This window comes from Podarcis liolepis (assembly GCF_965112155.1).
Source record: "Podarcis liolepis genome assembly, chromosome: 9".
NCBI classification, from domain to species: domain Eukaryota; kingdom Metazoa; phylum Chordata; class Lepidosauria; order Squamata; family Lacertidae; genus Podarcis; species Podarcis liolepis.
Genome location: NC_139564.1, coordinates 60,702,254 through 60,714,691, shown reverse-complemented (window position 1 = coordinate 60,714,691; position 12,438 = coordinate 60,702,254). Strand labels below are relative to the sequence as shown.

General features: G+C 45.7%; 1 protein-coding gene across 18 annotated transcripts in view; it reads right to left on the bottom strand.

Annotated features, from left to right (window-relative positions):
• Window positions 1–352: 352 nt before the first annotated feature.
• Window positions 353–12,438, bottom strand: part of RBM47 (RNA binding motif protein 47) — a 97,125-nt gene continuing 85,039 nt past the window's right edge. For 6 of the 18 annotated variants that reach the window (XM_083459986.1, XM_083459976.1, XM_083459988.1 and 3 more), the window contains 3 exons: window positions 9,093–9,299; window positions 6,800–6,996; window positions 353–5,707 (listed from right to left, as the gene is read on the bottom strand). In XM_083459986.1, the coding sequence (XP_083316112.1) occupies window positions 5,462–5,707; window positions 6,800–6,996; window positions 9,093–9,299 (650 nt within the window). In that variant the 3' untranslated portion in view covers window positions 353–5,461. The remainder of the gene's footprint in view (window positions 5,708–6,799; window positions 6,997–9,092; window positions 9,300–12,438) is intronic. The other 12 variants (XM_083459992.1, XM_083459991.1, XM_083459977.1 and 9 more) reach the window with 3 other exon arrangements.

Genomic DNA, 12,438 nt, shown 5'->3' with positions numbered 1-12,438 from the left:
CACCCAGTTGTGGCTCCCCCTTCGCAGGGTCAAGGTTGACCCACGGGTCGGAGAACGGCTGTGGTGCTGGAGAAAGCTCCTGCTTTCTTGCAGGTGGTTCGGCAGCTCTGGCTGCGAGAGGAGAGTGTGTGGCAATGTTGGACCTGGGCATGCAAGTGTGCCCCTGAGCTGCTGCCGCGGTGGGCTCCCTCTGTGCCCCACCTCTTTGGGTGATATTTACCTAAGCTCCGCCACCGCTTCCGATCATTCTTCTGAGAAGAGTCCCACCCTTATGGTTCCACTGTCTGAAACGCCGAGGAAACAGCCGGAGAGACCCCGTTGTTAAAAGACAACTCTCATATGGATAACCATCTGTTTTTAAGGAATGTTTTATTTACTACCTCCTAGGAAAGTACTTTTCATGGAACAGCAGCAACACCGACATTCACAAAAGGACAGGAAATACAGCAAAAAAACAACAACGCCTAAAGTAAATAGCACATTTGAAAACAAGGCAAACATACATAATAATATCTTTTTCTATAGTTTGTTCTTAACCTAAGAAAAGTTCACATTTCAAGTCATAAACTTGCCTCAGTAGTGTATAAATGAAATGGTTTGTGTAGTCAGACCACTGAGGGGTGGTTCATTGACGCTTAAATGGCCTCGATGATCCCTGCTACCTGGTGTTGCAAGCCAGCACCTTTGCACCTGTCCGGAGTTCCTATGGGCATTTCAAAGAACATTCACTCGGTTATTTGTTGGGGATCTGCCTTTCTTACAGATGCTATATGCGTATATGTAAAATACAGTAAGAGCTTCCCTTCTGTTCAAGTACTCGGGTGGGTTGGCACAAGCAGTCCTGTTTGAATAAAGGTTTCAAAGATTGGGTCTCCCACGTGGGAGATGAAAAATTAAGGAGATAGTGGTGCTTCGTTTGAGCATGGTAACCTGCAGCTTTTGCCACCGGCAACCGGTTTTACGAGAGATTTCACAGAAGATAGCGGAATGGGAGATGGCGGGAGATGCTTGACTAACATGGGTTAAATAAAGATTGATTCAGAAAGTTGCACTCGAAGGTTGCCCCAACTTGTGTTGAGTTTCTCCATAGCTGTAGCCCATGAAAGAGGCCTAAGGTCCTACTTATGGTTTCCCCATCTGGTTGGCCACTGTGAAAAAAGGATGGTGGACTGGATGGGGCTTTGGTGTGAGCTAGCGGGACTTGTCTTACATTCTTAAGTTTCTGTTGTAGTGGAAAAACCTGTGTCTTGACTGCCCTACTTCACATCATACCGTAACAATTCGTACGGCTGGAATGCTCCCCGATTCAAAAAGAACACAGCGAAACGCAAAACCTCCCCAAACACTAGGTGTTGGGGGGGGGGGAATTCTAGCCCAGCTGGCCATCCAAAATACTAGGTTTTTAAATGAGGGCTAGACTACCTTTTTGTTCAATTATTTGCCACCCTGCCTGAATTGTGGTAAAGGTAAAGGGACCCCTGACCATTAGGTCCAGTCGTGACCAACTCTGGGGTTGTGGCGCTCACCTCGCTTTATTGGCTGAGGGAGCCAGCGTACAGCTTCTGGGTCATGTGGCCAGCATGACTAAGCCGCTTCTGGCAAACCAGAGCAGCGCACGGAAACGCCGTTTACCTTCCCGCCGGAGTGGTACCTATTTATCTACTTGAACTTTGACGTGCTTTCGAACTGCTAGGTTGACAGGAGCAGGGACCAAGCAATGGGAGCTCACCCATCGCAGGGATTCGAACCGCCAACCTTCTGATCGGCAAGTCCTAGGCTCTGTGGTTTAACCCACAGCGCCACCCTGCCTGAATTGTGGTAGTACCGTTCAAATTCAAATTTAACGCACCAGGGGCAACTGGACTATGTTTAGGATCCAGGCTTTGAAGCAAATGTATTTCAAGTGTGGCAGGGCTTTTTGGATAGCCACCTGAAAGCAATGCAGCTTGTGAAAAAATAAATAAAATCAGTAGTTAACGGTGGCCCTTTGAGGTAGGGTGCACCAGTAAGCCCTCCAGTTGTGGATATTTTAAAGGACCACCCATTTTTAAAAATAAAAATAATGTCTGCTACTTATTTCTATAGCAAAATGCTTTCCAGTTCTCCTGTAACATGGGGGTGCGGGAAGGATACCCTTGAGAATATTTTCATTTAGGATTTAAATTCTGGAAAAGTTTGCCGAGGAGGGCTGTCTGGATTCTGAAAACTGCACACAAAGCTCTTCTTTAATTCTAAGCATTACCTAAGCTTCTGAATTCAGCTGTTGCCTTAGGCATCTGTACATACTGAATGCCCAGGTTGGGATCCCAGCATGCTGTCTATGTGGCCCAAGGAATCCTACTCAAATGACTAGGGTTTCTGTGGTTGCTTCTAGCTCCAGCAGGTTCCCAGATTTGTGGGAGCATCTCTTTGGGGCAAATCGGTGGGAGGGTCTGCTGAAGCAGCAGTGTGGTTGAGTGCGAAAGGGCTCCCTTCATGACCCCTTGGAATCCACTCATCATCTGTAGATTCATCTAAGGCACCTAAGTTTCAAGTGGTACTGGGCCACGTCGCCTAAAGCCGACCGAACCACTCATTGCAAAGCTTACTGTATTTTACATTCACTGCACTACTACAAAAAAGCCTTGAAACAGGCCACAAAACACTGCAATAATATTACTTAACCTTCTTCTTCTTCTTCTTTAATAACCGTTGAAATAAAACATTGACTTTGTGGCACACCACATTGCCGTGTAATACAGAGAAATAAAACGACTCTTAAAATGTACTGCAAATATATTTACAGGCTTAAAAAAACAAAAAGTGGTCCATATAACTTCCTTCTCCTGTGTACATGCATGAGTCCCATTAAATGGTACTGGGAACCACGTGTGGAAAGGAGAATAAGGCGAGAGAACAAAACCCACTTAAGTACTGTATTACTATGCCCCTTAACCTCAGCAAGAAACTGACGCAGCTACTTTAACAAGCAATATTTATGGTGAACAAGAGCATGTTTCGTCCTGGACTACACTAGCGTACATTCTTTTGTCTCTACAGCATACACTAGAAAAAGAACGAAGGTTTGAGACTATACTGGGATGCAGGGCTTGTTCACATTATGGAGTTCAAAGAAGTTATTCATGTATAAAGCGCTAAAGCAGGACATGAGAAAACCCAAAGTAGGAAAGGGAATCTACTATCCCCTTTGAATCTCTGCACATGTGAGTAACCAGTGTATGTAGCGAGCTCCCACGTATCTGCAGATTTTCCTCTCGATCTGTTATAAAACTTAGAAAGTAGCTAAGAGATACTTAGGAAGCTGAGTTCTGGAGCCTTTTATTTTTGTCCTTAAAAAAATAAAGGGACTTTAGTTCACATGAAAAGCGTGAAGATTGAAAGTCTAGTGTCATAGAGGTGGTTGAATAAGACTCCCAGCAGCCTATGAAAGCTGGGGCACTTCAATGCCCTACATAGCTCCTCGACTTTCCTAAGGACTAGATTTTATGTGCAGGTCACAAAGGTTGACTTGCGTTGGTGCAGAATTGATATTTCCTTATCAGGGAATCCTGACTTTTTGGGTTTGATGCAGAAGTACCAGCACAGACAGTTACTTTTACCCTCTTACACGAACACCTTAGCGCATGGCAGCAGGGCAATTTCAAATTCCAGCGGCGCCTTGTGCGAGGCCACAATTCAGCCAACCCAAAGAGGTCAAATTGGTAAGGATTTAGGACAAACTAAAAGTTATCCAAAGCTGAAACTATGGAAGCGGGCATCGAAGGCCACTGGTCACGAGTCAAATACCATGTCTAAAAAAATCTGAGAAAGATATTAAAAACCTCTTGACTCAGGGGCAAAATGGCCGGTATTCACATCGTGAGACAAACAGCCCTTTAGTTCATTCTCACTTAGATTCAAGTTTTGGCTTAACCTCTATTTAAAAATGGAAGCTAAAGGCACAGAATATGAGTATCTAGAGTAAACGCTGCCATTTGCACCTTGGGATACAACACCACTGATTCTCGGGTGCCAACTAACTCTACCACAAAGTTTAACCATGGTTTCTGTGCTTGTATAAATGAAACCAAGGTACAGTTGCTATAAGACAGGAACTGCACTGGCTCAGGCTGGTATCGACTACTATGGACTGGCACAGAGGTCACTTGCTACCCAATCCATTTTGTGTAGATGCCAGGGACTGAACGTGAGATTTCCTGCATGCAGAGTCACTGAGAAATAGTTCCTCCCACAAGAGAACTTGGTTTCATGACATCTGTAGGCCTACTTTCTCATGAAGGAGCAACACCGAAGGCAGAAGTTTGCAGATGGAGTTTGGGGCAATCTACATACTACAGTGGACACTCGGGTTGCGAACGTGATCCGTGTGGGAGACACGTTCGCAACACTCAGTGCCGCGTCAGCTCACGCGTGGGTCGTGATTCGGCGCTTCTGCGGTACTTACGGGTTTGGCATGGTGCGCAACCCGAAGACGCGCAACCTGAAGTGTCTGTAACTCGAGGTATGGCTGTACTCACATGTGCAGTGATGCTGTTGGGTTCCATAAACCCTTAAAAATAAAAATCCTAGAGCAACTGTTTCTGTAGTAAATGAGCAAATTGGAAGGATATTTCCCCTCCATGAAATATAATAGACTTGCTTATTGCTTATGCTCGGAGCCTGGAAAATATTAAAGAATGCTGATAAATATCTAAGGTGGCTCTATGGAGCAGGTTATTCTCAAAATTAAGCGTAGTTTAACCGAGCTAATTCATGGGAGCATCTTTATATCAACAAAGAGGGGCTTCGTTGTGGCTCCATATAACAAAGAAACCATACAAATGCCAGGACGTAATGCAGAGGTCTCAGTCACTTTCAAATTGCACTTTCCAGTTTAACTTTTTAAATAAGACACACATTTGTATATAATTTCTTTCTTTAAAAAAAAATCTATTGCATGTATTCTTTAAATATGAATATATTCTTCAAAATATATTGTTTAAAAACTTTTCCCTAGCTGCTCAGATGCGCTTTTTCAATATTTAGTTGATATATTATTAAAGGCACTACAAAATAGAAATCTCTGGAGTGCAGAACGTGCTAAAAAATAACCTTCATACCACAAATATGGTGAAAATAATTGCTAAAAACCTACCGCTGTGTAATAAACCTGCATAGAAGAATGGGCATTGGAAAAACGAGCCGTTTTAGAAATGTAGGAATACAGGCATATTAATTTTTTAAAAAAACAGCCTAAAAAGTTAGTAAAAACTTCATATGTATAAAAGATTTCAAACTCGATGATATCGTTGATATGAACTTCACTTTCAGGTTTCATCAGCAGTTTTCTGGCATCCAAATGTAAGTCATCTGCAGTAGGTTCTTTCTTCATAAATAGTAAAATGTTCCTTCAATGCAATCGCATCCCACCCCTCCCACCCCAGACCCTCTAAACCCCCCCCCAAAAAAACGGCCAGCTGTTTCAATAGGTTTGATAGACATCATGGATCGGAACCTGAAATGTTGCAGCTGGGAATGCCTGAGGGATATAACTGGCATAGCCGCCGTAAGCGGCAGCAGCGGCTGCAGCAGCGGCATTCTTCTGTAGTGTGGCTATCGTCGCTGTGGCTGGGGCAGCGAAGGGAACGTAACTTGCGCCATAAATCCCCGCAGCTGGGATTCTCTGCACGTTGGGAGCCATCGTGTACACGGGAGTTAAGGGCCGGCCCTGGAAACGACAACGGTGAAATCTCAATCCCTGAAATAGGTTCCCCCCTCCCCAAGAAAAGAAAGAAAAAGGTCTGCTGCAACATAGAATCGTAGAACTGTCGAGTCGGAAGGAGCCACGAGGGTCATGCAGTCCGACCCCCATGTAGGACTCGAACCCACGACCGTGAGATGAAGAGTCTCACACTCTATAGCCTGCATGCCAAAGCATATTTTAGAAACCAGGCCGCATCCTTTTTCTTGGAACAGTGAGAATTTGCTGTCTGTAACCTGGTCACTTTCTGCCTTCCCCACACCAGCATCTCTCAAACACCCTCAGATTTTATAACATTTGGAGAATGTTATAAGAGGACTTTGTACTTCACTGTAAGGGATGCTTTAGAAATAGGGACATGTTCTGATGATCATTGCAAGGGTTGTCATATTTGGAAGAGAGAGAAAAAAGGAGGACACTATGATGACTCTCATTTTAAATACCCCTACTATATGTAGGTTATAGAAGCTGTGATATATTGCTGAGGGGGGGGGAGGAGAAAGAGAAGAGGAAAGCAACCACCAGTTATGTCTATGTCTCAACCAGAAAGTATAACCAGAGACATTTTGACAAATTTAATCCACCCAGATGGAAATTTTACCCCTGAAAAAGAGGATGTGTCTTGGGAAAAGAGGACACTGCCTACCCCCCCCCCGAAAAACCTTTGAAATAATTTATGTTCAGATTATCTATCTTTGCACAATTGTGTATGCCAGGTATTTGGTTGGGCCCTGAAAATGTGTTGGTTTGGCACATCTATCCTGCACACACAGGGCAGGGAGATTATTTTTTTGTGCTGTTTGTATTTTTATTATGTATTTTGTGCTTTCCCCTTGTATTTTTATGCTGTGAGCTATGGATGAAGGGCGGTGTACAAATTTGATAAATAACAACAATATGCTCCCGCCAGATCCCAGATGCAGCGCAAATGAACGAACTTGGAGACAGGGGTCTCGTTTTCTCAACAAGGACACTCTCTCAACAGCAGCATGGCAAGAAGCCAGGCTTTCTATGTACAAGGAGGGATAATCCAGTAGAACCACCTTGATCAAAATTTACCTGAAAAGGAGGAGGGGTTGAAACTGAAGGTAATACGGCGGCTGCTGCAGCTGCCGCCGCCGCACTAGCAGGATCCTGCTGGACAGCAATGGGGCTGATGATATGCTCAACGGCGTGGATTTTCCCATCTTCGATCATCTTTGCTGTTGGCGCTGCTTGAAACACGGAATACTGGGTACCAATAGTTGGGATAGCCACTGAAATAGACCAGAACGGGATATTTTCAGTCTACGCTTGAGACAATTATAATCCTGGCACTCTTAACTCGGCATTTGTTGTTGTAGCTTTTAATCTAGCGTGATATGTATGGGTTCCGGAGCACATTGTGGAATGTCATGGAACACATCCCTTTCCTCGGATGCTGTCAGGTGTCAGAGGTTCCAATCCCCATGGTAGGTTGCCAGGAACGGATATGACAAGGAAAGTTCTTACCAATGCTTTTATTCAATATTCACAGAGAGAGGCTTAGAAATGCAGCCTCTTAGAGTAATGGTGTTGCTCTGAGTGAAAACCCACCCATCTCCCTCTCCCATTATATGCCATCCCTACGGTGGCTGGCCTGTGCCTTCTGCCTCTGAGCTGTGATGGCCTGGGATTCGGACTCAGAGGCTGAACCTGAGGAATCCCAGCCTGCACAGGAGTCCCCGCCTCCAGAACCAGCTGAGCCGGGGCTGGGGCATGAGCCTGAAGGGTCCTCACCTGTGCTGGATCCTCAGGTGCAGGCACCAGCTGAGTCTGTTCTGGCTCCTGAGGTGATGGAAGACCCATTGCCTGCAGGTGCCCCACTCTCAGCCCCGTCAGGGGAAGAGGAGGTTGCCTCTGGGTCTGGTAACCCTCCAGCCTCTCCTGAGCTACAGAGGCTCAGGGCAGAGAGGCGGAAGGAACTAAGCTCCTGCAGGAGGAGTGCTCGGCTCCAGGCCAGGAGAGGCAAGTCACCTGTGGACTGGGGCCGCCCTATGCCTCGGGGCAGATAAAAGCCAGCCAGCCCCAGTCCCAGGTTGCAGGAGCAATGTTGTTGCTGGCCTGTTCCTGCGTGCACTCTGTCCTGCTCTTCTGCCAGAGTTCCTGACCCCACCTGGCTCCCCGCCTTGGACCCTGCCTCAGCTTTGACAGACAGCCTCCATACCGCACCATTGACCTCGGACTGGACCCGGACCTTGCCTCTCGGTTAGCCCCTGGGACCAGCACATGAGCTCTCTGCTCTCCTACTTTCAATGCCCGCCAGGTTCTGGGAGGGGGGGTCTGGAATGTTTTCTAAAGACACTGTGTCCGTCAGCTGTTCCCCCTCTGATGCATCTTCTTCCTCTCCCATTATTTCCCAGCTTTCCCCCTCATCTGCCTCTGAGCTGTGACCTCTCTCAAACCCCTGTTGTATTTCTGAACTGTCTTCTTCTTCTCTGGAAGGGTCAGGCTGGGAAAGTGGTCTCCACCATTCCCTCTCTGCCCAGTCCCTGACAGATACACATGAAAGCTGCTTCTCTCTCTGATATGTGCATATTTGCTCACACGAGGAGGACACAACATTACTTTTCCAACATGTTGGACCTAGGCAGACCTAGGATGCAATCCAGTTTGATAACTTTGTGTGCACAGAGCTTTCCAAACTTTTCATGTTGGCGATGCACTTTCTAGACACGCATCATTTTGCGATGCAGTAATTCAGTTTTGCTAGCAAACCGGAGGTTAAACTAACTTTCCAATCTCGGGAAGAACGTAGGGGGAAATTGCTCTGCAAAAATGTGTATATTAGGGAAAATTGCATATGAACATGTGAATGTTAGGGGGAGAAATGCACTTAAATCCTGATGAATTTCCAGGAGGGCTTATTTCACAGACTGATGTGGAAATGGATTTAAGATTGGAAAAAATGAGAAACAGGGAGAAACTGAAATTAGAACCATGGAATCACAGAATTGTAGAGTTGGAAGGGACCACCAGGGTCTGACCCTTGCAAGGCAGGACTCTTCTGCCCAACGCGGGGTTCAAACCCACGATGCTGAGTTTAAGAGTCTCATGGAATATGTCCAACCTTAATCGGCAGAACTTGCATCTCCCCTGTAGGAGAGCAAAGAGCTCAAAGACGCCATCATCCACGAGGCTGGGTTCTATAGCCTCTCCCTTTTAAGGACTGTAATAATCTTTTCCTCGTATTTATACTTCCCTGGGCAACCAGGCGGGAGCCACTGATAGCACTCTGACAGCTACTGTATAGGTTTGCAGGGAAAGCTGATATCTAAAAGCACCCTGAAAGGGAGAACATATTTAGCTCCCCATCTCAATAAATCATACTGACCAGTGCCGGGTTTAATGGCCACGGGGTTGACAGCAGACAATTCCAAATTAGGCACAAGTTCGTATCCTTTTTCTTGCTGTTTCCCTTTCCCTTCATGGTATCGGCTATATATGCCGCGGCCTGCAGAATAGCCCCCCAGGTACGAGCCTCTCGGGCCGGGGAGTCTGTTCCCTGCTGCACCTCGTCCTCTGCCTCGAACGCTGCCTGCTTGGGAATAGAAAACACACACCATACAATGGATCCGCTAAACCCACAAGGAAGCATTAGCATCCACTAGACTGGAAAGTCTACAATCTAATGCTGGGAGAAGGAAGCAACGAAAGGTTTACAAAGAGTGCAAGAGCTTTTTGCCTTATCTGTAGTACTGAATGTACTATTAGGATTGGTACATGTTTTTATTTTAGCTTAAGGAGTATTTTAGTATTTTGCTATCTTCTTGTCTCATCGGTTGAGTGTCCTAGCAAGATTTTCTAACACTGCTTTAGATGTCTGAGATACAGGTGACTCACAACTTGCGTGGGGACTTCGGTTCCAAGGATTGTAAAATAAAATTGCAAATAACCAGGACAACCCCAGAACTGCCCCTGCACCATCATCTCGATCTTTCTGGACCTAAACAGGCCTTGGTCCTCATCCCCAAGCAAGGTAGAGAACTTCAAGGGCTCTGAGACGCTCTCACATGAGCTTTCTGCAGCAGGAAAACCCTGCAGGCATTTCATTTTTGTGATTAAAGCTGGCCGACTGCCTAAGAGGGGGGGGAAACCTAAACAGACCAAGGAGTACTGAGTGTGATCTGAACACTCTACACAGCAACATTCTGTTGCAGATCTCAGTTGCTAAAACTGATTACTGCTTGCAATAATGATAATAAGGTAAAAGCTAAAAGCTTAAGGATCCCTGGATGGTTACATCCAGTCAAAGGCGACTATGGGGTTGCGGCGCTCATCACTTTTTCAGGCCGAGGGAGCCGGCATTTGTCTGCAGACAGCTTTCCAGGTCATGTGGCCAGCAGGACTAAATCACTTCTTGTGCAACGGGACACTGTAACGGAAACCAGAGCGCACGGAAACGCCGTTTATCTTCCTGCTGCAGTGGTACCTATTTATCTACTGGCACTGGCATGCTTTCGAACTGCTAGGTTGGCAGGAGCTGGGAGAGAGCAACAGGAGCTCACTCCATTGCGGGGATTTGAACCGCCGACCTTCCAATTGGCCAGCCCAAGAGGCTCAGTGGTTTAGATCACAGCACAATAGTACATATGATAAAATGATATGACCATAAGCCATTCAGTTTTGCAAGGTTTTTTTGTTTTTAATCAAGGGTTCGATTTATACGAAACAACCAACAGATAATAGTTGACATGTTAAATGCCTTTAGAAATCAATGGGAGTCGTTCATTTTTATGCAAGGACGTAATTTGGAAAAAACGTATCCATGGGCATACTGGCAGCTTTGAAGTGTCACTTTGTCGAAAGAAATTAATGGAATGGTTTTGGAGATGCTGTTGGTCACAGGGAAAGAACGATGGCAGCTTCTACTAAAAGCTAGCAAAATGTGCTTCGTTCTTAATGGGCAGGGTCCATGTGGACAGAGGCCTTCTCTGCAAGGACCTCCGGAGAGTACAGTTCATCTCTGTGCTCTCTGCACACTCCTGCAGAACACCAGGCAAGGGAAATTGCCTGTGCGTTTAAGGGAGTTTGAATGCTGGAAATTGGCCTAAAGGCGAAGACAACTAGGGGCCCACGGCAAAATGTTGCAGTGCATTGGAGTGCTCCGGTTAAGGGCTGCAACTGGCATGGAAGTGCTCTTCATCTAAATGATACCAGAGCAGTTAACAATCTATAAATGTAATGCAATGAAATCTACATTTAAAACCACAATAGAATTCCATCATTATAGCCGTGACTCAGCCATGAAGCTCACTGGGAGAATCAATAGTACTCAGACTGATCTACTTTACAGGGTTGTTGTGAGGGGTGGGAAAAAACTAAGGGATACACCGTATTTTTTGCTCTATAAGACGCACCAGACCACAAGACGCACCTAATTTTCGGAGGAAGAAAACAAGAAAAAAAATATTCTGAATCTCAGAAGCCAGAACAGCAAGAGGGATCGCTGTGCAGCGAAAGCAGCAATCCCTCTTGCTGTTCTGGCTTCTGGGATAGCTGTGCGGCCTGCATTCGCTCCATAAGACGCACACACATTTCCCCTTACTTTTTAGGAGGGAAAAAGTGAGTCTTATAGAGCAAAAAATACAGTAAATGCAATCAACCAACTGTACTTTTGGGTGTTCTTGGGGGGGGGGTTGAGACATGGGAGGGAAGATATTTTAAGAAAGTGCTATTTGATTTCCCATTCCCTAGAAACCTCCATCCCAGTATATAGCCCTGAAATTGGCAGGTCCAAACGCAGGGGTTTTTATTGCTATATACTGGCAGGGGTGTGCAGTGAAAAGGCTTAAAGGAAGCAGCAAATGGAAATGTTCCTTTTCCTTCTACCTGAAAGGTAGGGATTATTTATTCACCTTTCAGCTTCGTAGAACCCTGCCTCCAAGCAGGTGAATTCACCTTCCACCCATGGTCCTTTGAAAAAAAGAAAACCTTAACCACTAAGCTCAGCAGTTTTCTCCTGGAGCTCTCTGAGCATTCTCCATCTTCCTCAGACTGTTTTTGCCTCCCCCCACCCCCATTTCTTTTTAAATTTGTGATTTAATAGACATGCCTGTTGGGCTGTGTATTTTTAAATGTTTTATTTATTGTTTATGACTACTTTCGTCAAGTTGTAGTTGGGTATATTTTTCATGTCGTAAGCCGCGACAAATGAAATTACGTATGCACGTATCCATGTCTAGAGTCGCATAAATTTGCCGAAACCCCTACCGTAGTGTTGGGAAGCCCTGTTTCATTTCTGAACCAACAAGCATGGAGATACACAAGTTTAGTATCACGAGACGCTAACAATACAGGAAGTAGGCTCCCGGCCTTGGACAGGATGCTGGAGCCCTGGTGCCTCCTTCCCAAAGTTGGGCAGGTGTTGGGAAGATGGCAGGAGGGCTCTTTGACCCTCTTGGGAGCATCGCACATGCCTCCCTAAGCCGGGTAGAAGCTTCCCGGGATTTGGGAAGGAGGCACAAGGCTTTAATATTTCAATACTCTAATTTACTGGGAATATTTCAGGGACTAGCCTAGTGCCCCTAGTCCACAGCAACTGGATTTCTTATGGACAGTGCCAATCCTGAATGTATTGGATTTGTGATCATTATGCACATTTGCCTTCAGCAGCAGTAAAGCTCTGCTGGATGAAATACAATTGCCTCTGGTCTATTTTTTGAGAAATCCTGCAATGA